The sequence below is a fragment of the Coregonus clupeaformis genome, chromosome 2 (genome assembly GCF_020615455.1).
Source record: "Coregonus clupeaformis isolate EN_2021a chromosome 2, ASM2061545v1, whole genome shotgun sequence".
NCBI classification, from domain to species: domain Eukaryota; kingdom Metazoa; phylum Chordata; class Actinopteri; order Salmoniformes; family Salmonidae; genus Coregonus; species Coregonus clupeaformis.
This window is the reverse complement of record NC_059193.1, coordinates 18747164-18774143: the sequence shown is the minus strand read 5'-3', so window position 1 is coordinate 18774143 and position 26980 is coordinate 18747164. Positions and strand designations below refer to the sequence as shown.

The 26980-nt window shown below is 41.5% G+C and overlaps 3 protein-coding genes across 3 annotated transcripts; 2 read left to right on the top strand and 1 right to left on the bottom strand.

Moving 5' to 3' along the window:
- The first annotated feature begins 311 nt into the window (after positions 1–311).
- arl9 (ADP-ribosylation factor-like 9) lies at positions 312–6659 on the top strand. The gene is made up of 4 exons (XM_041844658.2): positions 312–669; positions 4601–4769; positions 5023–5198; positions 5512–6659. The coding sequence occupies exons 1-4, from the start codon at positions 460–462 to the stop codon at positions 5689–5691; spliced, it is 735 nt and encodes a 244-aa protein (XP_041700592.2). The 5' UTR covers positions 312–459; the 3' UTR covers positions 5692–6659.
- A 280-nt stretch (positions 6660–6939) lies between these two features.
- LOC121536958 lies at positions 6940–10675 on the top strand. The gene is made up of 8 exons (XM_041844634.2): positions 6940–7011; positions 7166–7196; positions 7347–7403; positions 7624–7758; positions 8824–8946; positions 9472–9613; positions 9842–9976; positions 10206–10675. The coding sequence occupies exons 1-8, from the start codon at positions 6993–6995 to the stop codon at positions 10314–10316; spliced, it is 753 nt and encodes a 250-aa protein (XP_041700568.2). The 5' UTR covers positions 6940–6992; the 3' UTR covers positions 10317–10675.
- A 2532-nt stretch (positions 10676–13207) lies between these two features.
- On the bottom strand, positions 13208–16474 carry LOC121534153 (homeodomain-only protein). The gene is made up of 2 exons (XM_041840673.2): positions 15893–16474; positions 13208–13531 (listed from the first exon to the last, which is right to left on the bottom strand). The coding sequence occupies exons 1-2, from the start codon at positions 16040–16042 to the stop codon at positions 13454–13456; spliced, it is 228 nt and encodes a 75-aa protein (XP_041696607.1). The 5' UTR covers positions 16043–16474; the 3' UTR covers positions 13208–13453.
- Between the last annotated feature and the right edge of the window lie 10506 nt (positions 16475–26980).

The following is a 26980-nucleotide window of genomic DNA, read 5'->3' as shown; positions in this document are numbered from 1 at the left end:
ATGGAGGCATGGTGGCTTTTTCAGTCCTTCCTTTGAAATTGTGACGCTACTACTGCGTTTAGATGGGCAGCGCAATTCGGATATTTGTTTCACTAATTGGACCAATCAGATCAGCTCTGAAAAAGATCTTGATGTAAAATGATGGATCAAATATCAGAATTGGGCTGCCTGTGTAAACGCAGCCATACAGCCTGTATTCTATTGTATATATATATATATATATATATATATATATATATATATATTATATTATATCATCTATTCTAGCTCCTGCAATCACGATATTTTCTGTCTCCTTACTTCCTGTGTGCTCTAAGCACCCGGATATCCCCTATCGCGTTGAGAGCTTAATCCACTTGTTGTAACCGGGGGATGCAAACTTCTTGATACATAACGATTATCACGATGTATAAAGATATGTGAAACAGTTCTTCAAGATTTCGTAACATTGTTTCGAACATGCCTGTTGTCAGAGAAGCTGCGGTCGTGGGTCTTGCTCTTGCAGTAACCGGAGGAGTTGCGTATGTCATCTGGACGTATGTGTCTTCGGGGGAAAAGCCAAAGCCAAAGCCAAAGCAAGAACCAGAGAAAATAAAAAAGGAGACTAGGAAAGAAACTGCACAAAAAGCACCAGAACCCGCACAGCAAACACCAACAATCATAACAGAGGTACTTTTTGTTCATATTGCGCTTACAAAATGTATATTTTGAGGCACGCCTACTTGACGGATGTTTGTGGTTGCTATTGGAAATGACCTCACCGCCATAGAAAAGTAGTTGTGTAGATATTAAACAAGTTAGACATTTCTATTGACCAGCTTGCAAACTAGAGGCAAATATCCTGTGCAGTTTATAATAAGTAGGGTCCATAGATAGGCAACGAATCGGTTCTATACAAGGGCGCCACTTTGGTTTTAGATGTGGTGGGGGTATAATCTAGCGGGGATCTGGGGGTAGTCCCCCAGAACTTTTTTGGGCATCTAATACTAATTTATTGCATTTTAACATCATCCAATATGCCGTCTCTATTTGAACAAAAAGTTAGCAAAAATGCCCACAGTCATTAAGCTAGGTAAGAGATCGTTATTAAATATGTTTACGTGATTAATAAGACTGAACTAGATCAAAATTTTCTATTTTGTTTCCAAACCTTTCCCTTAGGAATAAAACAAATTCATGGTGGGAACTGGGAAGGAAATTGTGTTGGGAGATAGTTTAGTTATTTACTAGACTGGTGGGGGTCGGGCATGCATGCGGCTCGGGCTGGATGGTCGCTCTGGCTGAAATTTGATATAGAGGATGTCTTAATAAAGACAATCAAAAGTCTGTATTTTCATTTATTTATTTTTTTGTTAAGAATTGGTTAAAATTCACCTCAGCTCCATCACAGACTGGTCTTCCCTGGCTGCCTGACCCTGCTGAGACCCCTGTCACCATCTGATCCTCCTAAGATGAAGCATGACAATAATTACCTTGGTGTACATTTATACATTATATTATCCAACAATAGAATCGATGGTTCAATAATGGAAATGACCATTATTCCCAGATCCCAGAGTGTAGCTTTAACCTTAAGCTGCTGTCCTGTGGCTACTGTAGGTCTACCCATCAATTCAAGATGGAACTTTTTATCATTCACTGATATTGTTAATATATTGCTAAATTCACCTGAGCGCCGTAGACTGGTCTTCCCTGGCTCTCTGACCCTGCTGGGACCCCTGTCACCATCTGATCCTGTTAAGACATAATCAGCAGTGTTGTGTACTGACTGTGCACTAGAGGGCTGCATTCCCGCGGGATGCCCTGCGGATCCCGACAGAGATCATTGCGGCGCGGTCAGCATTTTTCATGCTGTGGGCGGTCAGACAGACGACTTTTGGATGAAAATATTTGTTTATCCACAGATTATTTGGAAACGGACCTCTTTCTGCTTTGTATGCGTTAGTATTAAAAGCACAGATTTTCGCATTATTCACACATTCAGAATTCGCTGCTTCAACTTAAGTACCCTACCTGGGCGTGAGAGTTCAAGTGCGCCTAGTATGTGTGATCACATTGAAATAGAGTAGGCTGCATACATGGGCGGAGAATTACGTGGCAGTTAATTTAAATATGAAATTAACTTAAATATGATTAGACTGTAGTTTACTATATTGTCTGTAAATAAATATTGATAATGGAAAGAAGTGGAGGGCGCTCAACCAACGTGAGTCGAAATGCAATCAAAACACGTCATCATTGAAAAGGAAAAGGCACAACGCGCACATAGGTTAGGCTACTATGGTGAGCGAGCGTTGCGCCTTTTCATTTTCAATTTTTATTTATTACCCATTTATTTGTCTCTGCCTGCAAATCGTCCTCCTAAAAGGTAGGCTATATGCTATAAGCCTATGTCGCTGTCATCATTCTTGCTGCTTCCAGGTCAGTAGCCATACCTGCGAGATCAGGTGCGCGTGTGGTCTCAATTAAATAGAGTAGGCTATAGCCTATGCATGGGCGGAGAAGCACTGGGCAGTTATATTTCCAAGGAAATGTACTTCCTAAATAGTTTACTACATTGCCTAGAAATAGGCCTAAATATTGATCACCCATATTTCTCAGTCTGAAAATCTTCCCACTCCTAAAAGGTAACTATAAAAATAACTCAAGTGGAAGTCTTTCCTACTCTGCTCTCTTCAAACTACCTCTAGCATATTGGCTGATATAGCCCAGTAATACAGATAGCCTAATATAAGGGCCATGTAAGAATCTCTGGTAGTTTAAACTATTTCTTAAGTTATTTTTGCACATTTGATATTGCCTATAGGGCGCAAAATTAATGGGACCATGGCTGGCAAGTGAGTTGCGTCACATACGCCTAAAATAACATTGCGGAGCTGCGGTTGGTTCTTGGGACCAGTTCTTGGGGTAGTGGGTGGGAGTCAGACAGAAAGCCAGCAGGTGGGGTGGAGTGCGGTATGAAAAGCTGCGGATGGGGGCAGGAGCGGGATGAAGAAATCGGTCCTGCGCAGACCTCTACTGTGCACCATGACAGTGAAGCCTATAACGTTAGAGCTGTTTATTACTGTGTCAGTGTGAAGAGTAGGGAATTAGCGAGGGAAACTGACAGATCAATAATGTTACATTGCCATACTGACTAATAAAAACTCACATTGCACTGAAAAAACGCCAGAATATCAATCTTCAATCGTTTGGCTGATGGTTTCATCATTTGATTCAGGTCTAGTGTGATTGAGGCAAAAATAATAGCTACAAAACATTTCTATACAAACAACTGCTGTTAGATAGCCATATGAGGTGGCTATTATTACTATCTGACTAGCTAGCGTAGCTAATTCATTCACCTCAGTTGAGAGGGGATGAAACATTAGCTAACGTTACATGTCAGTTACAATACTAGCTCAGCACTGCAAATAAACACTAGTTTAGTTTTCTTCTATTAAGTTAAACAGCAGATACCTTGCCAGATTCATCAGTCAACTAAAGAGTAGCCAGTTTCTGCTCTGCTTGCCTTTACAACTCGGTGAAAGAGCGCAACACATACACACTGAACTATGCTCAACTCTCCCGTGCTGGTCCAGCCAGCCTTCCAGAAGCTTTGCATTCACACAGCCTGTCAGCCCGCTCTGTGGTGTCCACGTGTTCCTAAAACCTGCCAGCTGAACACTCCAAACAGCCTACCCGACCACTCGGAGGCGTCCACATGGTCCTAAAGCACACCGATTACACGTTTTGTATCACATTGCAATGATAAAACTGGGGGGACAAAAATGCAATTTCAGAATGTGTGGGGGGGACATGACTGCCCCCCGTCCCCAGTGAAAGTTGCGCCCCTGGTTCTATATATATATATATTATTACTGAGACCAAGGTCTCCTTTACAGATGAGCCCTGAATTACATAAATTACAGAAAATACACACATCAAAATATAAATACTTAATGCAAGCAGAAAGACGCAAGCAGAAAGAAAAACACTGTCATAAAAATCAAACACATTCATCAGTAGTAAAGTCCTCTATATAGTTCTCTGGTTTTTGTAGAGCCACCTGCAACTGGAAACAGACATTTATAAGATACCTTTTTCCCCGAATCGAGAACAAAGTCAGATCCGCCAAGAGCAGGTTAGTTAATTGCGTTTTGTATAAGCTAACCTGTAACACCCAGTAATGGAAACATAGTTATCACATATCTGGCGTACAAACTGTAGCTAGGTCCAAGTCTTATCTTGACATTATAATCTTGCCGCACTGTTTTATCATACACTAGTCTATTCTTACTCAGGCAGTGGTCGGCTCTTACTGACCTCATGATGTTGTAATGTGACACAGTTCAGTTAAGCCCCCTTCAGTCTCTTTGACTTCTGTGTGATATAAAACTAAGGCTGAAGTAATGATTAAGCAATAAAAGTTCATTGTGGGCCTAAATCATTGGTTAATTGTTTGCATGACCAGTATCATGGCTCAAGCTTTATAAATGTTCACATGATTCCGGATCAGCACTAACAGAAAAGTATTAATATGCAATGTTTAAATATATTATTATCTGGGTTGTTTTAACTTGTGTATCTGATGTGCTTTTATTATTATGTGCTGTCTTAGGTAAAGGCCACAGGAAAGCAAGTCCTGGTGCTAGGCCTCGAAGGTGCGGGGAAGACCAGCTTGCTTCACTGCTTTGCCACAGGGAGTCTGGAGCGGGATGTAGCCCCAACACAGGGGTTCAACGCGGTCTCCATCAATAGAGAGGACCTGCAGATTGAGTTCCTAGAAAGTAAATGCAACCTGCACATAACAATAATGAGAGTACAGTTACTGATAATTATCTGGATGACCATGATAAGAAGAAATGGGTCTTATTAGTGGAGACCTACAGACCCTGTAAGATATGAAAACTGACCAACATGAGTTCATCACTCGATATGCATTCATAGTATTTTATTGTGTTTAACAAATGTTAATAAATGACTTACTGCACTGATACCTTGTGGTGAAGAAATGGAAAAAAAACATGCCATCTTTTGCAGTTGGTGGCACAGAGAATCTGCAGCCATATTGGAAGAGGTACATGTGCAAGGCTATGGTGCTCGTGTTTGTGGTGGACTCTTCCAACGCCGCCCAGTTCCCTTTGGCTAAGAAGCATCTCCACGAGCTGCTCGAAACCGACCTCTACCTTCCCTTAGTGGTACTGGCCAACAAGCAGGTGAGACTGACACACTGACATACGGCTTGCATCTCAATTGTCTTTCCTTCCTCATTCCTCACGTCCTCTCTCCTCACCTCCTTGAAGGAGAAGGTCAGAGGGGCGTAACCTTGGATCTTCTCCAAGCATTTTAAGAATGAGATGAGGAGGAAGGACGTGAGGAATCGAGGACAGACAAGTGAGAACGAGCCAAGAGTTGCATTTCAATAGTGGTGTTTCCTTTCCTCGTTGCCTCTTTTTCATCCTTGTGAGATACTTTACCTGCTCCAGTGTCTCACCTTGGGTTTGTTCCCGTTAATCCCCTTATCTCCAGGATAACCAGGGGGCCTGCAGTATCACAACGCTCCATGAAGCCCTGTCCCTGGAGGAGGTGGGGGACCAACGCAAGCTCTTCCTCATCGGCACCCATGTAAAGAAGGGGGACACAGAGGTGAATTCTGCTGTGCAGGACGCACGGGACCTGATCATTCAAATGGTGCAGGATGGTAGATAGACTCGCCATCTAGTCATCAGCTATGAATGACCCACTGGCTGAGAGGTGATATGTTACCTTAGTTTCACCCCTGTCCTGGCTTGCCTTCATTTGTTTTGATAGCACTAGCTACAGTCTCTACTGACAGACTGCATGATAGTGAAAGGCCTCATTCACATCTGTAGAATGATGATGATTCCAAAGAAGCCATAAGCTGAGAAGGTGCTTATGGTCAAACTCATTCACTGGCATTTGCATTAGCACAAATGAACTAAAGCACATTTACTTGCTTCTGTAGTTTTTCACTTTCAGACACAATAATTCAAGGATGGTCTCAACATCCTTACCTATAGGGATTTAATTGATAATGCTTTGTTGTTATCAAAGATTCTTCTCTTAGAGCTATCTACAACTTGCAGAGCATAATGCAGGTTCTATTTTAGACAAATGGCTGTTAGGTAGTATGTTGAAGACTCTTTTGTGGTACATAGGATTATTTTTGTTATATTTTGCATAGAAACATGACTATATTGTCTTAAAGGGAACTTGCTACATAGTTATATTTTCTTAAAACCAATGTGATATTTATTTAACCAAAGCAATCATCCCAAAAATGTATTTTGAAGAATTAAAACAATTCCAAAGTACCGTCTTTCACTTGTGTCTGGGCATTTGGCTAACAATGTTTTGCCTTGGAGTTAGTTGAAGCATTTACATGCACTAAGGAATACATCTACATGTAAGCACAAAATGTGCTACTCATTTTCATGTTTATCACTTGTAAAACTACCGGTATAATCTTGAGTAATAAGCAGGTATGAAGTGCACTACTGAATTTCAAAAACCAATGGAACAATTAATGTGTATGGCATGACTATAACAGAGCTCCAAACCATTTCTGTCATTTAAGCATCAAATACCTCATTTTTTGCCACTCTTTTTCTGTTTTGTCACACCTGGTGATGTAAATAAAAACCTGGTTATAAATACCTGTTTGGCTCAAAGTGTTGTCCATAGGCTTATGCTGACATTTATGTTTATTTTTGTTTGGAGTTAAAATACAGCTAACCATAAATACTTAAGTCATTCCTTGACCTCAGATATCACTTTTCATTTGACATCCTGTATCGGAAGTCTTAATAAAGAAGATAGACAGACTCCCAAGGGGGGTTTGTACACTCTGGTTTCAACCCCCACACTCAAGTAGTCCAGTCCTGCCATGTTGCTAGGGACTCCCAATGCCATAGCAACAACACAGACCATTGTGACCCAGCAGGTGAATTCAACCGGGTACATTTATAAAGACTTTCCATCAGGCAGACATGGTATCTGGAAAAACAGGTACGTATGGGGGGACCGTGTTGTCCGAATGCTTATGTTGAACATAATGTTAATGTTGTCCTTTTAATTATTATAATTTTTTTTACAGAATTTCCATTTATTTTTATTATAAGGGGCAAAACAGTTATTCTCAGAACAATCCTCTCTTTTGTAGGACTTGAATCCAGATCTTGTCCATCAAACAGGTGCACATCTTTTCTTTATGAATTCCTTGTTTTCAGATCAAACTGATGTGCAAAAAAGCAAGGTACTACAACTACTGCCCTGTTGTTGGTTCTCTTTGTATTGTCAGGATACATTCTAACAGGTGATAATGAAATGAAACATTCTTGTAGGATTCTGGAACTTGCACAACACAAAGAATCCAAAACAGTATGGGTCACAACACCTTGGTGAGTAGGCTACTTTTTGAGTATTGGTATCTGCAAATAATTGTATGCTCATGACATTTTACATGTTCCTATGATAAGTCTATCAATGGAGAAAAAAACGTTCAACCAAGTACTTTTTTGTTTATACATTAGCATTCATAGTGAAGATGTTTATTTGAGCGATTTCCCCTACACGGTCCATGGTTTTCCCCCCTGAAAGTTTATTTTCTCATTGATCTAGTCCAAAGCTTACCTGGGGCAATCAGGAGTCAATATGGCCCCTGTCTTACTCAGCGCTGGGTGCAGTTCCAACAGAAAGAATCCAATACCTAGCTAAGCACAAAAGAGACTTCTCAGCATGGGAGGACCACCTGAGGTAATTGTATACTAATTACACCCAGGCTGAACATTATTGATGACTCACTCAAAAAAGTATGAGCCAACAGTTAGAATAAAAAAGCATTGTAAGTAGTTATGCTCGATACGTTACGATTATATTGTGCAGTGTCACCACAAAACAGTGAAAATGTTTGCTAAGTCTTAAATTAGTCTGCTCTATAAGCTTGCATAAGATACAGTACATTTGGCTCTGAGCTCAAGCGCAGGAAATTGTCCTCCAGAGTGAAAAGTGATGTTCAGGCTATTTGCCAATTTCCTGCATCCTCATTGGAGGTGACTGCTCCAGAGATGTCTATTCGAATTCGAAAGATATCTGTTAGTCAGGTTCAGACAGACCTGTATTAGATTACCTACTTTTATTTTTTTTATTTTTTATTCAGCTGTCAAGCTAAACGTGCAAGGAACATTAGACAAATAATTCAATCAAAATTCTTCTCAGGAAGCCCTGCCTTGTTAAATAAGCTATTTATTGAATTGAAAAAGGCAGCATTTGTGAGAATGAATGGCCAGTTTGGCCACAGGCAAGCTGCCATCATTGTTTCTGTGCTCATTGAATTTATGTTTTAATGTGCTGCAGTTTTTTTGTGTGGTTTTGACATAGAAACAATGCTCAAGTGTTCCAAGTGGTTGTAGTTGCATCACATAACCTCACCAACCTACTAGATAATTGGAGACAGATATTTGGCATTCTTCAAATGTGCAGTTTATGACTAAACCATTAAGTCTAATGAGATTACGGAGAAAGTGAATTTAGCTGTCTGGGTGCTGCCTGCAGGCAACAGAGGTGGCATGTCACCCTCACAATGTGTCATGATCCATATCTCGCCTAAATGTGAAGTGAAATCGCTCTTCATTGACAAGTTGTTCAGGGTCAACACAGTCAGATCTGTCTATTCACCCCTCTAAAATGTTGCATCGTTAGTGATGCATTTAACCCTTTCAATTGTCCATTGAGACAGGAGGTTAAGTATTTTTCCTCTGACATGATGAGACTTCTTTTAGCCAAAATAAATGTATGGTAATTGCTTGTATTTTCCTGCAGGAAAGAGGAGGAGGTGAGCTCCTCTAGGAAGACATTACGTTCTTCCTCCAAGACGGCCCAGTACGAGCGCATTGTCCGCCTGTCAACACCTAAGACCAGGTCCCGAAGCTCCCTGGAAATGAGGTAAAGTCCCCAAGAAACCGTGACCATAACAAAATGTGCCTAGTCCACATTGTTAAATACTAGAGTATACGCAAGCATGCCACTTGGCCCAGATCCTCCTTGGCCTAGGAAGCCAATATTATGACATCTGTTATTTCGGTAGAGAGCTGTGGCTCTGGGAGAGAGAGGAGGCGATGGTGAGATAATAGGGGCTATTGTCCCAAGCTCAGGCCCCTGGGACATTCAGACACAGCCATGGAAGTCTTTTTATAAATCTTCAAGCGCAGCAGCGCATATTTGGCCTCAAGCCTTCTAGAAAGGACTCTCAGGCCTGCACACTGGACCGAATATGCCAAACAATATGCCTGTTTGTTTTCATGCCTCTGTGGAACACACTCCCATGGGCATGGTCTGAAAAGATGAGAGGTTTTAGTTCAGGGCGGAGAGCTATGTTGTGGTGTTTGTGTTTGTTTGTGATGCTTCATATTGTATTATGGTGATCTTGCATATATAAATACAAATATTAGAATCTTTGTGGTTCCACAGGCCTCCTCACACATCGTGTTGTGAGTACAGCTGCCCTATCTGGCATATAGACCCCAGAGTGAGAACTGCTGAGACCACTCCACGGCTACTACAGCTAGCCAATCCCAAAGGGAACCACCTCAACTTCAGAAGCAACAGGGAGGTAAGTGCCTAGAAAGAAAGGTATGTTATTTATTCAATTCAATGGAATTGAAAGTGTTGCCAAAGGTGTATATCAATGGTTTACAGTTGCTGTACCTTTGGATAACGTTTGGATAACTTATTTAGAACTTTTGTTTTGGCCTTCAATGCTTGAGGTCATGTTTTATTGGGAAACCATACATAAGGCATTGATTCATCTTTTACTTCTATACTTCTCTTTTTTTTTAAGAAAGTGGAGACATACATTTCCTATGCTGCCAAAACGGCCCAGACCACTCACAGGCTGGACCAGCTCTCGCTGCCCAAGTTGAGGGACAGTAAAATGTTCTTTGAGCGAGGACGTCCAGAGGACTCCATTTGGCCAGTGAGCACATCGCCTTTACTGTCACCCACACAACACGCTGGAAAACAGTTCAATTCCTAGACCTAGAATGATGCTCTGCACCAATGTGTAACATTGTCTCAATATTGTTGTGATATGAGATTTTTATTTTCTATAATTTGAAGAAAGATGCGACGTAAGAAAGGGTATGCTTTCATATAAGTTTTCTAGTTCCTTGGACAGGACTCACTGAAACATGCATTCTCAACAGGTGTCAAGGGGAGCCCGGCAGTCCACAGCAACTTTACGACTTCAAACTCTATCAGCTCCTAAGGGACTTCATAAGGACTACATCCCTCTGAGAGACCTGCCACCTTTATGAGCTTGATTCTCCGTCAAGGTCCATGTTGGTGCACTAGGAAGATGGCCACTGAGAAAAGCAAAATAAATGGGTACAGATTACTCAAGGGGTCTCTAATAAGACAACATCTTGTGCTTTTTAAAATCTTTTGGCGCCAGAGCCGAGATGGGAAAACCGGACACTGTTGTCCCCGACTGGTTTTGCAATCATATGCAATGAGACGTGTGCTTGGAGCTCCTTTTTACGAAATCGAAGCAATACATTACATTGTCTTTAGCAAACAGCCAAACCAAACTGTCTCGTTTCTGACCATTGGGATTGTTTCTGTTGCTTTGCTCCAGTAGACTCCCTTTCCAGAAGAATGTGTTATCGTCTTTTGAAATGAGAGCAAAGGTATGATAAAAGGATCCACATGTGTTTCTATATTTCAATCATTTTGGGTTCTCTGTTTATATCAAAACCACCTGTTGTAAATATTCCTCACGTGTTTTCCTTGAGATAGTGAAATCTCATAGATTGATTCAAAACCACACTCGCCCCAGGAGCTTTAAATGTCAGCCTCCCAGCCTATATGACCACTGTTTAATTTACAAAAGGCACCATGACCTCGGTTTGAAATACACCGTAATCCCGGTTACACTACATGCACATGTGAGCATTACCTAAAAGTGGACACAATGGCTTTCAATGGGGCCATGTGGATTTAGAGCGGTGAGCGGTGCGGGAGGGTTGGTGTAGCTTTGAGTGTAGGGCCCGAGCGGAGAGGCGTACAGACCTCAGAGGCTAGACTTCAAATCAGATCCAAGCATCCAACTGGGACCTAATCTTGGATAAGCCAGCAATGATCGTGACCTTGGACTGGAGGGTAAAGAGGGATATAGTGGAAGGCGGAGGAGGCATAGGAGGAAGGAGGAGTGTAATGACTGTTGGTGCCTCCCGCTGGTTGACTCAGTTCCCATGGAGCACCTGTTCCTAAAGAGGAGCTTTGATCTATGCTGCTGGTTATCTGTCTGTGCATGGCAGCCAGCTCTGACACTGATAGGCTCTGAGTGGGGTGGCTGTCTCACTGTCTGGATCCCGCCGCTTAGATGTGATGCTGACGCTTGCAGAGTATTAGTGAGACTGATCTGGTTTTGGCAGAGAACTGCAACACTATATTAAGCTACACTTTATAAAGGCTTTATAAACGTTCCGTAAGTAGTTTATAGACAGTTCATTATTGATGTAGTAATTGGCAATAAACAGTGTGCGTAAATATATCCCCTCTTTAAACACCTGAATGAAGACCACATTTTTAACTACTGAGTGAAACTAGCTACTTTCACATTTAGCCACTTAAACCCTATGAAGTTCTGTCTGCACACATCTTTTTCCTATCAACTCTTCATTGCCTCAATTGTAAGTATGCAAACAAATTCCATGGTTCATTTTGTGTCTTATCGGCCTTGTTAGATCTTTTCATATCATCCTTGACTATTCAAGGCTGCACTCAAAAACCCTTTGATCTAATAAAATAAAAAAACACTTCCTACTAATGCAGGGATAACAACAAACCAAGACATCCTCACTTGCCCCTTTGGTTGAACTTTAAAACAAGTGAAAATCGACAAGAAAAATACATCCTTGTGAGAACCATTGTCGCTCATACATTGAAGCACATGTGAATCGTATTAGTCTAGCAGCTTCTCGAGTCCTGGAAAGTGCGATTTGGACAGAGTGCAGTTTGGACAGTTCTGGAGTCAGTTCCTGGGGCCAGCTGGCCCAGTGAATCTTCCAGGCTCTGACGCTTAGCAGTCCTGGGGTGACAGATTCCACACAAGCCTGCTAAGTCTTCTTAGCAACAGACAATGCCAGGGCCCATTCAAATTCCATACACACCACATTGGCCTCTTATAGCACGCTAACGACCACCCCAGCAAGCCTTTCATTCCACTGAATTGTAGTTAGGAAATTACATAACAAGCGGTATAGCATTATCTTCCTGATATACTTTGCCAGTTATCGGTACATATCAATAAAGGAGCGGTGGGGTATCATTTTTTCTCCGATCTTCAAATATCAATTTCTTTATTGGTTTGTTGACTTATTTTAGTTTTTTTGCCGCTGCAACACAAATCATAAGATGGCATGCAATGATTTAATAGTGACATGCAAGAAGGGACAATATGCATTCAGCTGGAGCTTGATGAATGTTCTGCATTTGATGTGTTAGCTGCTCAACTCTCAACAAACACACTTGTTTTTCCTCTTTGGGTGTGACTCTTTTTTCCACAGTTAGCTTAACAGGGGAAATAAAACAGCCTGGGGACAGGAAGTACAGTAAATACCACCGTGTGTATGCATTATGTGCAGCCAGGCCACACAGCTATCTGTCATAACACACTGTAAAACAGAGAGGGGGGATTTTTTTTAGGACCAGAAGTACCTGTTGAGTTGGTATACATTTTTGTTGGGCCTGCTATGTAGGCAGTTCCCACAATCAGTCCATCTATCCCTCTCTTTCCTTCACCTGTTATTTCCCCTAGACAGAGATTTAGAAAAGATGTCTGCCATCCTAGAAACAGGGACAACTGAACCGACAAGTAGGTGGCATCACCTGCTGGCGGTTGTTTGCTCTTAACCCCAGCTTACATGTCTAAAGCCTTTCCCTCCAAATTTAAAATTGACCCTGAGTCCCTGTTACAGGGCCAGCTGATTCCATTGAATCTGTCGTAACAGGAGCGCTGCCTCACATCTTTATAGTCCCATGAAAGCCCAATGGTATCCCGCTCCCTGCTGAGAGACACACAAAACAAAGCCTCACAACAAAGTCCCCCCGCCAACTCTTCCCGTCATTGTACCCTACTTCCTTATTGCATTCAGCAGCCCCCTTATACAGATGACATACAGCATGAAAGCAGTCTACCATAATGTAAATTATAATATAATATATGTTTATTTATTATTATATGTAAACATGGAGGTTATATTGGCAAGAAAACAATGACTCACATTACACTTCACATTCAGTAAATGAAAACAGCTTAGATACAAAGAGAGAGAATGATGCAAGGAAGGGGGGACTGGTTGATGGGTCCTGGGAGTTGGTCAGTAAGGGCGTGGTGGGTGGGTTGGAGGAGCGACGGGATGAGGGGGAGGTTTCCTACGCCATTCCAATCTTAGTCTTTCACTGATCCCAGTTGAGCTGGAAGGCCCTCGGCCTGTCTCCACTGAGCGTTGCGTAGCCTAAACCATTTCTGAAATAAACAAAAAGAGCCCAAGGTAGGTGTCAGAGACAGGTGACGGCACACCACAGCATTGTTGCTATTGTTCAACCAGGTATTAGTTTCAAATATTATTATTATTGGTAAATTTGTTTAAAACCTGAAAACTGACCTGGATGAGGTAATGACGGCTTACAAACTCAATTAAGTCATTGTGACATGAATATTCCTGAGAAATGACATTCTTCACCTAGGTGTTTTTCCTCATGCAGGGTGATGAGTTTCCTAAAGCAACACCCAGGGCTGCTTACATCTAAATGTTCAACTGAAACAAATTAACTCTGATTTTTAGGAGGGAATTTCTGAAGCAGTATTTATCCAGCTAGGCAATTGGGGGAGTAGTCAACTACATTCAGACAACGTTGTAGACAATTAGTTTATATTGGCCCACAATAAAAAATGTTTAGCAATACCCCAGTTGAGAATAATTGGTACATTTCCAAATGAAAAACCTACATATGATTCTCATTTGAAATGTCCATGCCCCAAAGTGGTCCAAATAGCCTATTTCAAACCTGTCACGGGGGCTTATTCACAGATGACTATAATAATTAGTTGACACTATATAGCTAAATTGTGCATCATTTTTGTTCTCCCAGATGGATTACACAGATAAATCACTGCAATAAACTCCACATGACCCCATGGCCTCTGTGTGCTTTAGAAACGGAAGCACAGAAGTTCTAATAACAAGGTACTGTATAAAACACCTTGTAAAGAGGTAGAAACATGTTGTAAATGCTCTTTATGCATGAGAGGGAGTGGTAACAGGGTGTGCCCTTTCCCTTAGGTACTGTAAGACCTATCAAACAGCCAGTGCTTTGTTCAAACAATATGAGACAACAGTAGGTGGTTAAAAACATCCGCTGTCAATGAAGTCAGCGGGCCTAAGTACTCAACCTCACCCAGAACCACATTTGCCCAGTCAAGTTGGCTGGGATTCTCCCACCTTTGTGCGCTCACAATGGAAACATTCAGTCACCAGTGGAGAGAGCAGGCCAAACCGGTTTGCAGAGGAGAGAGGGAGAACCTTTTGAGAGGCATGTGTCATACTGGCTCCCATGATCTGTACATGGAGTTATTGATGATCCTCCATTTGTTCATGCAAATAATGTGCAGGACAAAATCTGCTCAAGGCAATGGGTTGGTTACGTCATTCTCTGTCACACACACCACTGTACCTGAAATTTGCCTATAAAATGAACCCAGCTCACGTCTTCTTCCAAAACAACACTAAATGTCTGTGAAGCCTAAAACTGATTGTGAATCCTGAAACTGAACATTGTTTCTCCATCAACTATGCTAAAAGGACAATAAACAACAGAGTGCATTACAACAAGCATATAAGCATCCTAAATACTGAATTAGAAGAACTAGCCTCTGCATAAGTGGAATGCTATTAGATAGAGATGTCTACATAACTTCACCATGTTCTCAACACCTTGGAGTATCACCGACCCAGCCTTCAAACATAGGATAGGCCCTACCCTGAAACTTTACATCTGTTTATGTCATACTATATGGTTACTCAATGGCTTGGTTATTGCATAATCAAGTCATGTCCAACAACAAATATTGACTCAATTAAATGTATGTTGTGACTGAATCCAAAAGTGATCCAACTGGCAACATTGTTATGTAAACCAATATTATTAGGACCACTGGTGTTCAGATTTATTATTAGAATGTTTGGAATTTCTGTAATGAGTAAATGCTCTCTTTAAAACTGTCATCATCGTGTTATTTTGGGGACAGTGACATGCAATGGCAACCAAAGAGGCGTCACTGGACGCGCGCGCTTTCAGCACTGTCTGACTCACGCTATTTTCTTTTGACATCGTTGCCACTGAATACAAAATATAGTCTCCACATTTGGGTAGCCTAATAGAGGTCGATAATATCTCATCAAAACAACGATCACTCTTCTGACCACTCTCATCTGCGCGCCATTACGCCTATTCAGTGAAATACCAATTGCCTCTCTTTGTAAATTGCTGCATAGTATTTGTTCAATGGTGCGTGGAAAAAAAGGAGAAAAAAACTTGCTGGAAAGCACACTGGGTTAGCCTGCGCCAGCGCAGAAAATTATCAATACTAAGTTATATGCACAACAACGTTGTAGCCAATAGCCTATAGGTTTCCAAAGATGTGTAACTCTCTAAATTGCGGTTTATTTTCAAGATAAATAAGGTATTAATTTGATTGTTGACATTATGTTACAAATACTAAGTTTATTTCCTCGCAACATTGTATCCGTCATACAAAACGAATCTATTCCTAGTGCGTAACCTTTTCATAATGGAAACAACATCGAGAACATCATTGAACACTCACTGCTGTCTCTTTCTCGGTTAGTCCGCTTTCAGCTGCGATCAACATGAGCGTCGACTCATCGGGATGCTTGCTGACTCTGGTGAAATTCTCCTCTAGAATTTTGATCTGGTCCTCCGCTAACTGCATACTTTCCATTCCATTTGAAGCCATGTTCCCTCTCCAAAAGAGCTCTCAGCCACAGAAGTCGTTTTTATGATATAGGCACAAAATTATAACACTTCGTGGTATAGGATCCAATGCAGATGACGTCCGTTTGCCAGTAAACACCAATGGCAACTAGGAAATACTGCTGGTGATAAGGACCAACAGCAATCGCTTAGCAATTACAGCCCCTGCAAAACTAACAACAAAAACGCATGTCACACTGTCTGAATGTGGACGGTGTGAAAGCGCTACTACTGTCAACAGTGGCTCTCAGAGCGTTTAACAGAACACTCCCCTTCTATATGAAATTCAATTAAAGTTTGACTCAACAAAGTATGAACAAGTTTTAAAGTGACATGCTCATATATGAATACACATACAAAAGTTTAGATATTTCCATAATGCTTCCTTCAGCTTATTTCACTCAACTCAACTGTTGATAAGTCTGGTCTCTTCTCATTATATGCAATATATGCTTGGTGACGTCAGGAATACACGATGCTGTGCGCTGGAGCTCCTTCCCCAGCTGCACCTGAAACCTATCTACAGGGCCGGCTTAATGCAGGGGCTTACCGGTGCTGAAGCCCCTGGGCCCAAGAGGCAAAAAACAAAACACACACAAAAAAAATACATAAACAAAAATATATTAAGGAAATATAGACTGTATATATTATATATACAGTATATATTATATATGTATTATATATTTTATATTTTTTCACTGCAACCATCAACCACAGGAAGACTAAGGAGCTCGCTCTCAATGAGTGTAGACAGCCTGCTGCCGCTCTGCTAATCATCAGATGGGGAGGAGAAGAGGTATGGGGCCCACGTGGGTAATTGGGGGGCCCTGCCTTGGTTGGGTAACTGATTAATAAAATATATATATAAAAAATTGCATAATAAATACATGTGACTGGTCATTTGTGTGAGTCGGGCGGCCAAGCCCGTAGGGGGCCCAAATGTATTATAATACATTTATTATTCTACTTTTTTATCCAACCACAGGAGCCCGCTCTCAATGTTCAAAATACCCCAAAGAGCATAATTTAGCCATAGAGGATCAATAAGTTAATCTTTTTTTTATTTTTATTTTTTACTGTGGATTAAGTTTTATCACAAACACATACAGGTACCTGCCAAAATTAAGGAAACACCAACATAAAGTGTCTTAAAAGGGTGTTGAGCCACCACGAGCTGCCAGAACAGCTTCAATGTGCCTTGCATAGATTCTACAAGTGGACCTAAACCATGGCAGGAAAATGCACCCCACGCCATAACATATACTTTGTATCCCTTGTTTACTCAAGTGTTTCCTTTATTTGGCAGTTACCGGTATTCCTACATGACCACAGCATGCGCCCCAAATATAGGCTACAGCTTGTTGCGTTGTGGCCATAGACATTTAATCCATAGAAGGGATTTTTTAACATCTTACCCGGCAACTTTTAAACATTAGCAATGGATGCTAGTCCTGGCTTGAATGGGAACTGCCATCTATGGATTATATTTATATGGTTGGTTGCAGCTGTTGGTTTGCCTTTTGTGGATTTCAAAATACAATCGCGGGAAAAACGTACACTTAGTCATTACTTGTCATTTACTTGGATAATGTCATGGAATCTCTTATTCATTACCATTCAGGGAGGTATAGCCTAAGTTAACTATTTATGTACGCCATAAACCAGGAGGACAATGTAACAAACCATTAAATCATGACACTGGAGGCTTTATTTATTTATTATTTCCCAAGTTTCCTTTGTAGTGGTGACTTGGCTATAATTAGCAATTACAACAAGCAGTTTGTTCACTTCATCAGGCCTACTGTAGATATGCAAAGATATGGTAAGTGCTTTTGAGTTCAAAATGGATATGAGGCCTGTCTAAATATATCAGGGGTTAGGACCTTCCTGCCTGTAGAATGAGTTGTGTGCGTGTGACTACTCAGCGTATCCTCTCCTGACCTACACCACAATTGTCACGTCTCCTCCCTGCTCCCCTCCGGCACTCTGATTCACCGGTCTCCTGAGCCACCGGTCTGAGCGCACCACCTCGGCAACACCCGAATGGAAACCCAATGCACCCTAATCACCTCCAGCGCACTTGCATCTCAGTAGCCCTGGACTGTTCAGTGTTGTGTTGTGTGTGATTGTTAGTGTCATGTCATTTACTCGCTCTTTGTTGTTCTCTTGCTCAGTGTTAAGTAAACCTTTACATTGTTGGTTCCTGGGTCTGGGTCCTGCCTCTTCGTATCCTCAATACTCGCACAACAATGCCCTCTGTTTTCTCAAATTCAATTACATTCAACTAAATTAAATGATATATCATAACGAAAATGATTAACTGAGACCAAAATAATCAAATCAAATGAATTAAAAACAACTTTAAGTGAAATGAATTACATTGGCTTGATCCGCTGGTTGTGCTTAGCTAGAAATACAGAGGTTGAGTAACTCATAATCACACATTACCATCTTTTACTGGGACCAGAGTCATATCTTTATGGCTCGAAGCGAGACTATAGCTACATGCAGGTAAGAGGTAAGGTGTTGTTTTGAAACATAATTATATGTTGGGTGGCAACATCCTAAGACAATCACCCATCACTGAGATAATATACTTATGACTGAGACGGGAGAACCCTGTGGTAGAGATATGGGTATTTACTAGTGAATGAGAGGGTGATGTCACGCGACACAACTATGTTACCATGTTTGGTAACTAACGCGCTGTACGGTTTGACTCTGACATGATAAGCATTATGTTGTGGTTAGAAAAACAATGCTTGTGTCATAACATTCCATGACAATTACTACCAGCTGTTAGACTTACTGTTGATGAGTGAATGATTCAATTATTTATTCTCATATCAGTCCAATGACATAGTTATAGTAGGCCTGTCACTAGTCACTACAGAGATTTATTGCATCAGACACTATTCTACTGTTATGAGAGCCCAATGTTGACATGTCTCTTGAGTCACCTACATATTTTTTACTGTATACCAACATTTACACAAGATTGGTTTTGAGAATTATTGTTGTCTCTAAATAAAATGGACAAAAATAAGAAAAGGCAAAACAGGATGTTCAACTGTCCACACTGTCCCTACAGTACATCCTGACGACCACCCTTCCACAACAGGATGAATAAGGAAAGATACTCAAATAATAATAAAGGAAGTCTAAAACAAACACCCAAATCTATTTCCAGAAAAGGAAATATGTTCGTACAGTATGCAAAAAAAGCCCAATAAATCTGTAGATGGACTGATATGTAGTAGGCCATACCACTACTAAATCTCTAGGCCTCCGGGAGGTTGAGAAAACAGAGCCCGCTCGTCTCCCCATGGCTTTAACCCCCTGAGCCAAACGTCTTTTTTTCCATTAAAGAGCATCTATAATGGCCTCAGAGTCGCTCTGGAAGGAGCTCCTGCACAAGTCAGTTATTTAAGGAGGCTGGGCAGTATCTCATGGGCCTTACATGACAGTCTTGTAGTCTGGTTCTCCCCCCCGCTCCTCTCCTGCCTCCCCGAGAAACAGAAACATCTGGAAATTAGGAATCAAATTCGCCTGGACCTGGGGGAGGAAATGAGGCTGCTGAGTTATGGAGGAGTGTTGGGCTGGGGACAGAGCAAGAAGCATTGGAGCGTGCCCGCTTTGGTCTGCTCTCGGTGGTGGCACAGCTCCTTCACAGAGGAAGCACTAAAGAAGGCTCTAATAAATCGTCAAGCTGGGAAGCCAGACTTGTGCAAATGGCAGGAAGCTGACTTCCTGTGGTCTCAGTAAGCTGGCCAATGAAGAAGATGTGTAGAAGGGGTGGAGAAGCGCTGTTAAACAACGTAAAGGCAGGATGTCTTACGTAATTGGGCAGATTTATGAAGGGCCACATACAGTGAGGGAAAAAAAGTATTTGATCCCCTGCTGATTTTGTACATTTGTCCACCGACAAAGAAATGATCAGTCTATAATTTTAATGGTAGGTTTATTTGAACAGTGAGAGACAGAATAACAACAAAAAATCCAGAAAAAACGCATGTCAAAAATGTTATAAATTGATTAGCATTTTAATGAGGGAAATAAGTATTTGAGCCCTCTGCAAAACATGACTTAGTACTTGGTGGCAAAACCCTTGTTGGCAATCACAGAGGTCAGACGTTTCTTGTAGTTGGCCACCAGGTTTGCACACATCTCAGGAGGGATTTGTCATTAAGGTTTCGAGGCTGACGTTTGGCAACTCAAACCTTCAGCTCCCTCCACATATTTTCTATGGGATTAAGGTCTGAGACTGGCTAGGCCACTCCAGGACCTTAATGTGCTTCCTCTTGAGCCACTCCTTGTTGCCTTGGCCGTGTGTTTAGGGTCATTGTCATGCTGGAATACCCATCCACGACCCATTTTCAATGCCCTGGCTGAGGGAAGGAGGTTCTCACCCATGATTTGACGGTACATGGCCCCATCCATCGTCCCTTTGATGCGGTGAAGTTGTCCTGTCCCCTTAGCAGAAAAACACCCCCAAAGCGATAATGTTTCCACCTCCATGTTTGACGGTGGGGATGGTGTTCTTGGGGTCATAGGCAGCATTCCTCCTCCTCCAAACACGGAGAGTTGAGTTGATGCCAAAGAGCTCGATTTTGGTCTCATCTGACCACAACACTTTCACCCAGTTCTCCTCTGAATCATTCAGATGTTCATTGGCAAACTTCTGACGGGCCTGTATATGTGCTTTCTTGAGCAAGGGGACCTTGCGGGCACTGCAGGATTTCAGTCCTTCACGGCGTAGTGTGTTACCAATTGTTTTCTTGGTGACTATGGTCCCAGCTGCCTTGAGATCATTGACAAGATCCTCCCGTGTAGTTCTGGGCTGATTCCTCACCGTTCTATGATCATTGCAACTCCACGAGGTGAGATCTTGCATGGAGCCCCAGGCCGAGGGAGATTGACAGTTCTTTTTGTGTTTCTTCCATTTGCGAATAATCGCACCAACTGTTGTCACCTTCTCACCAAGCTGCTTGGCAATGGTTTTGTAGCCCATTCCAGCCTTGTGTAGGTCTACAATCTTGTCCCTGACATCCTTGGAGAGCTCTTTGGTCTTGGCCATGGTGGAGAGTTTGGAATCTGATTGATTGATTGCTTCTGTGGACAGGTGTCTTTTATACAGGTAACAAGCTGAGATTAGAGCACTCCCTTTAAGAGTGTGCTCTAATCTCAGCTCGTTACCTGTATAAAAGACACCTGGGAGCCAGAAATCTTTCTGATTGAGAGGGGGTCAAATGCTTATTTCCCTCATTAAAATGCAAATCAATTTATAACATTTTTGACATGCGTTTTCTGGATTTGTTGTTGTTATTCTGTCTCTCAATATTCAAATAAACCTACCATTAAAATTACAGACTGATCATTTCTTTGTCAGTGGGCACATACAAAATCAGCAGGGGATCAAATACTTTTTTCCCTCACTGTAGGCTACCGCCCTAGGCCCCAGGGTACGGACCGAGTTGAGTCTTACTATTACTTACTCTTCTGGCCAAGTACAATAATAGCTACAGTCACACAGATGGAGGCAAGGGCGTCATGCACCCCCAAAATCTGAGGGGGCACAAAGTACGTGAGGATGGCTGGTGGGTGGTCCGGAGGGGGGCTAGTTGGAGAATTGAGCATTTCCCCCCTGAAACACCTATAACAGTTTTGTCCTGCAATCTTTAGCTTAATTGTAGGTAAAAAATATGTATATTTTTTCTGCATATCTAAGCATACCTCTTGAGCGGTCTCTACCCACTGGTAAATATGCTATTCTGCATCTCTGCTTACATCTAGGTGAAATATTGAAAGGAATGTGTCTTATTAAGTACATTTAGTTATTGCCTGCTTTTCTAAAGTCTCCCAACCTTGCCAGCAGGCATGCCAGCTAAAATAGTTAAACAAAATAGCTAGTCTAACCTAATTGATAGCCTGAAATGGCTTCTTGGTAGCTAGTTATGAGGTTGGGAGATTGGGAACCTATCTGGGTTAGCTAAAGTCAACTTCATAAAATTGCCAAGTGGCTAGTAGTATTACAGAGAAAAACAAACACACTTTGAGGGGGAAGTGCCCCTGTGCCCTCTATAGCAGGGGGTGTCAAACATACGACCGCGTGGCCGATCAGGCCCGCAAACGGGTTTAATCCGCCCGCGAGATGATTTTGAAAAAAAATATATATATATTTTTTTTTGTAAAGTATAAAAATGCGCTGCAATTTTTCAATAAAATAAACTGCTGTTCCATTTGCGTCCACTGGATGGCGCAATAGCAATTGTGTTAAGCAAGCAAACTGTTTATACCGGGGCAGAGCAAGTAGGTCAAGCACGTGCAGCCAATGAGCTACTTTGTTTTGCCCAAGCGATATTTATTACGGCTTCTACTTTTAACATTATGTGCTTTGGCACCCTCATTGCCCCAATATGTCTCTGTCAAAAAGAGAAAAGTGGACGCAGAGTGCAGAGTATTCCAAGAAAATGGTCATCCTATTTATTCACTGAATTGAATGGGAAAGCTGTATGTTTGGTGTGTTCAGAGCATGTTGCAGTGCTGAAAGAATATAACCTTCGCCGCCACTATGTGAGTCTTCATGCCAACAAATATGACAACTTTCAAGGACAGCGGAGATGAGAGAAGGTGAATGAACTGTTGGTGGGTCTGAAGAAACAGCAGTCTGTGTTTACTCACAGCCGAGACATCAGTGACGCTGCAGTGAAAGCTAGCTACCTCATTGCTAGTGAAATCGCAGTGGCTTCAAAACCATTTAGTGAGGGTGAATTTGTAAAACATGCATGATGAAGGCAGCTGAGATTGTGTGCCCTGAAAAGCAGCAGGCTTTTTGCAAATATCAGCCTGACAAGAAACACAGTTGCAGACAGGATTTCGATCTTTCAGTGGATTTGGACAGCCAGTTGAAGCAAAAAGTAAAGTCATTTATTAGCGCTCGTTGCAATTGATGAAAGCACGGACATTACAGATGTTGCACAACTGGCCATTTTCATCCGCGGGAGTTGATGACACATTGAACGTCACCGAGGAGTTCGTGGAGTTGGTGCCGAGTGACAGATACAACGACAGCAGCTGATATTTTTACCGCACTCGCCGGGCGCGGACTGGACAGGGTCGGAGTGGACTGGTCCCGCGCTGTCAGCCTGGCTACAGATGGTGCGCCCTCAATGATCGGGAAAAAAGCAGCGTTGGTACAAAGTTCAGAGAGAAAGTGCAATCTGCAAATGGAGGACGTGATTTTTGACTTTTCACTGTATTTTGCACCAGGAGGCTTTGTGTTGCAAGTCATTAAAGATGGATAACGTCATGAAGGTGGTCATCCAAACTGTTAATTTCATCCGATCCAGAAGCCTGAATCACCGTCAGTTTGACAGCCTTCTCAGAGAGAAAGACCACATCTATGGCCTGCCATACCACACTGAGGTAAGATGGTTAAGCCGAGGTGCTGTGCTGAGGCGTTTCTTTGATTTACGAGAAGAAATTGAACAGTTCATGGAAGAAAAAGGGCAAACCAGTGTTAGAATTTCATTCCGCAGAATGGATGCAGGACCTTGCATTTATGGTGGATGTTACAGAGCACCTGAATAACTTGAACAAACAGCTGCAAGGGCGAACAAAGTTGTCACGCAGTATTATGACAGCATACGTTCTTTCAAGTTGAAGCTGTCATTGTGGGAGACGCAACTTGCCGGTGGTGATGCAGCTCACTTCCCTGTCTGAAAATGTGTCACGCGACCCAACATGTGTGCAGACATGAAGCGGTTCAAAGATAAAATAACGGGACTGTTACGGGAGTTTGAGCAACGCTTTCAGATTTATGTTTATGTTTTTATGTTGATGTGCTATTGTTTTTAATTGATTTTATTTGTATATTTAACCTATTCTTGACTCTGTGGTTCTTGCACTTGTTTGGGGAACAGGATTTCATTATTTTGATCTAAATTTCTGCCTGAGAAATGACACCCTGATATAGTTCTGTGATCTGTGATATACTTCTGTGAATCACTGAGGCATTGTGTGTTTGTGTGTTCTTTGTCCTCAGAACTTTCAAATAACTTGAGGTGTTTTATGATTAATAGTGATGTTGTGCTTTTGGACACTGTCCTCAGGCTCCAGCTTTATGTTTATATGTTTTTATGTTGATGTGCTATTGTTTTTAATTGATTTTATTTTATTTGTATATTTAACCTATTCTTGACTCTGTGGTTCTTGCACTTGTTTGGGGAACAGGATTTCATTATTTTTATCTACATTTCTGCCTGAGAAATGACACCCTGATAAAGTTCTGTGATCTGTGAAACAGTTCTGTTAATCACTGAGGCATTGTGTGTTTGTGTGTTCTTTGTCCTCAGAACTTTCAAATAACTTGAGGTGTTTTATGATTAATAGTGATGTTGTGCTTTTGGACACTGTCCTCAGGCTCCAGCTTTATGTTTATATGTTGATGTGCTATTGTTTTTAATTGATTTTATTTTATTTGTATATTTAACCTATTATTGACTCTGTGGTTCTTGCACTTGTTTGGGGAACAGGATTTCATTATTTTTATCTACATTTCTGCCTGAGAAATGACACCCTGATATAGTTCTGTGATCTGTGAAACAGTTCTGTTAATCACTGAGGCATTGTGTGTTTTGTGTGTTCTTTTTTTTAGAATTTTCAAATAAACTTGACGTGTTTTATGATTAATAGTGATGTTGTGCTTGTACTATTTTGGACACACTGTCCTCAGGCTCCAGCTTTATGTTGTATGTTGATCGTATTAAAACAAAGAAAACAATCTGAAGTTGTTGTTTTTAAGTTATATATACCATGATTTTTCCGGTCCGGCCCACTTGGGAATAGATTTTCCTCCATGTGGCCCCTGAGCTAAAATGAGTTTGACACCCCTGCTCTATAGGCATGACGCCTCTGGATGGAGGCACTGCCATTCATATGCTGAAATTCAATAAATCTTGGTAGGCTATCTATTCTGAACACTCAAACCTATTTGATTTACCCAGGCTGCCTTTCGTGAGAGAAATATTGCATTAACTGAGGAAGCAACATAATTGATATACTGTGGTGCCCCATGTCTCTATGAGAACCTCCTGCCAACAGCGCTATGGGAGTCTCTCACAAGTTGTTCTGGATATGGATCAAGTTTAGAAGTCAGGCCTGTTCAAGAAGGAGTGCTCATCAAAATAAACTCCCAGCCGACTCTCTTTCGCTCTCTGACGGTTGGAGCGGTTAATGGAGGAGGGGAGGAGGAGGTGTTTGTTTGTGTATTGGTGTCAAGCTGCGGGAAAACTGAACAAACACTTGTTTGTACTGCCCATAAAACCAGAGACAAATAGAGGTGATGAGACTTGCATGAATTGCGTATGATGACCTCGATAACCGAGCGTCACGAGCTCCCTTTTGTTCATGGTAATGCAAACATTGAGTGTTGTAAAGAAGTTGGTTTGTGTAATTCAACTGCTAACAGCAGATGTGGAAGCGGACTGTTTATTACCATGGAACAATAAACTATTACTACGTTGTCAAAAGTATTTTACTTCATAATATGCTACCATGTGAAAATAAACATGGCTCTTGGTTAGATTCTTTTAGCTGCAGAAGAGGTCATGTTTATTTTACCATATGGATAAAAAGGAGACTTCTGGGTATTATCTGGTGTTCAACCGCAGTTTTTCACTGGACTACAAAGAATACTTTTTTCTCTATTTTGAGAACCGCTACTATCTGCAGTATATCCTGTCAAACAATACTCCATTGTAAGCTTACAAGACCAGCACAGAACATACCTTTCGTTGAAGCCAAGATTACACCCCAAAACTTCAAGCAGCATATCATTAGTAGATAGTCCTTACCACATGAGATAAGGGGCCTGTGTGTGTAACAAGTTCAGTTTGCTTTAAGAAGACAGTGGAAGAAAGGAGGGAGAAAAGCATATCTTTAAACGGTTGTCTCAAATCAGATTTCCAGTAGTAGCCACAACATGGACAGAAAGCTACTGTAGAAACCCCTCTTTTCTGGATATCAAAATGGGTAAATGTAGTCATGATGCAAGGCTGAATGGGGAAACTGTGACATCATGCCCAATGAAAATATCTAAGACATACTGTGGTGGTGACGGAAAAGGGGGTTGCTGGTGAGTGAAAGGGGGTGTTGAAGTGGGTGTGTCTAGGGGCCGTCCAGTCAAAATGGGTGTTTAAATATAGCTGGTCAACAGCAGTAGTTTGTTTGTTGTTGAGGGGCTCATGAATTGTGCTGTGACACTTCCCTGAGTAGGTGGAGTTGAAAAGTAAAGAAAATATCCTTTGACTGATTAGCTTTTTCAAGGATTGTGTGTGTGCGCGTACTTGCAACACTGCAGGAAATTAACATTTGTGCACTAATTGAATGGTCTAATAACTTTTTGATGTGTGAAACGCAACAAGTACTGTATGTTCTATGTAAAATGATTAGTGGCATTGGTGGTTTGTCTCAAAAGTAAATGAAAAAACTTGAGATGCAATGGAGAGAAAAATGTTCTTTCCAGTTGGACGTTGATAAAGAAACAGTATAACTTTGTTGTTATGGCTTACTAAAATAACAAGTTAACCATGTGGGAACCAGCGATGTTTGCAAATGGACCAGGAAGGCCCAAGGAGTCAGAGAGAGAGGCAGGACGGTTCATTTGTGTGTATATTTACAGCATATGTATCTTTAGTACATCTCAGGTATGTCCCCTTTTCGAGTTAGTCAACCTTGTCTTAGAAAATTCACAAATTAGAAAATTAGCTGTTTACTAGGAGACATATGGTGAGTAAAATGGCAGAATGTCTTCCAAAACATTGGGTCTAATTTCTGAGAACACAAAGGGATGGATGTTAATACCTTTTCAGGGATAAAGCTAAAGGATTCCTTTATAGTTTTATACTACTGAGTGTACGAC

What these genes read in the sequence shown, in the direction of transcription:
- arl9 (XM_041844658.2), top strand. Translation starts at nt 460, where the DNA reads ATGCCTGTTGTCAGAGAAGCTGCGGTCGTGGGTCTTGCTCTTGCAGTA. An exon ending in GCAGATTGAGTTCCTAGAAA is followed by an intron (nt 4,770 to 5,022) that starts GTAAATGCAACC and finishes CATCTTTTGCAG; the next exon opens with TTGGTGGCACAGAGAATCTG. An exon ending in TGGTACTGGCCAACAAGCAG is followed by an intron (nt 5,199 to 5,511) that starts GTGAGACTGACA and finishes CCTTATCTCCAG; the next exon opens with GATAACCAGGGGGCCTGCAG.
- LOC121536958 (XM_041844634.2), top strand. An exon ending in AGATCTTGTCCATCAAACAG is followed by an intron (nt 7,197 to 7,346) that starts GTGCACATCTTT and finishes ACATTCTTGTAG; the next exon opens with GATTCTGGAACTTGCACAAC. An exon ending in ACTTCAGAAGCAACAGGGAG is followed by an intron (nt 9,614 to 9,841) that starts GTAAGTGCCTAG and finishes TTTTTTTTTAAG; the next exon opens with AAAGTGGAGACATACATTTC.
- LOC121534153 (XM_041840673.2), bottom strand. Translation starts at nt 16,042, where the DNA reads ATGGCTTCAAATGGAATGGAAAGTATGCAGTTAGCGGAGGACCAGATC. An exon ending in TAACCGAGAAAGAGACAGCA is followed by an intron (nt 13,532 to 15,892) that starts GTGAGTGTTCAA and finishes TGTTTATTTCAG; the next exon opens with AAATGGTTTAGGCTACGCAA.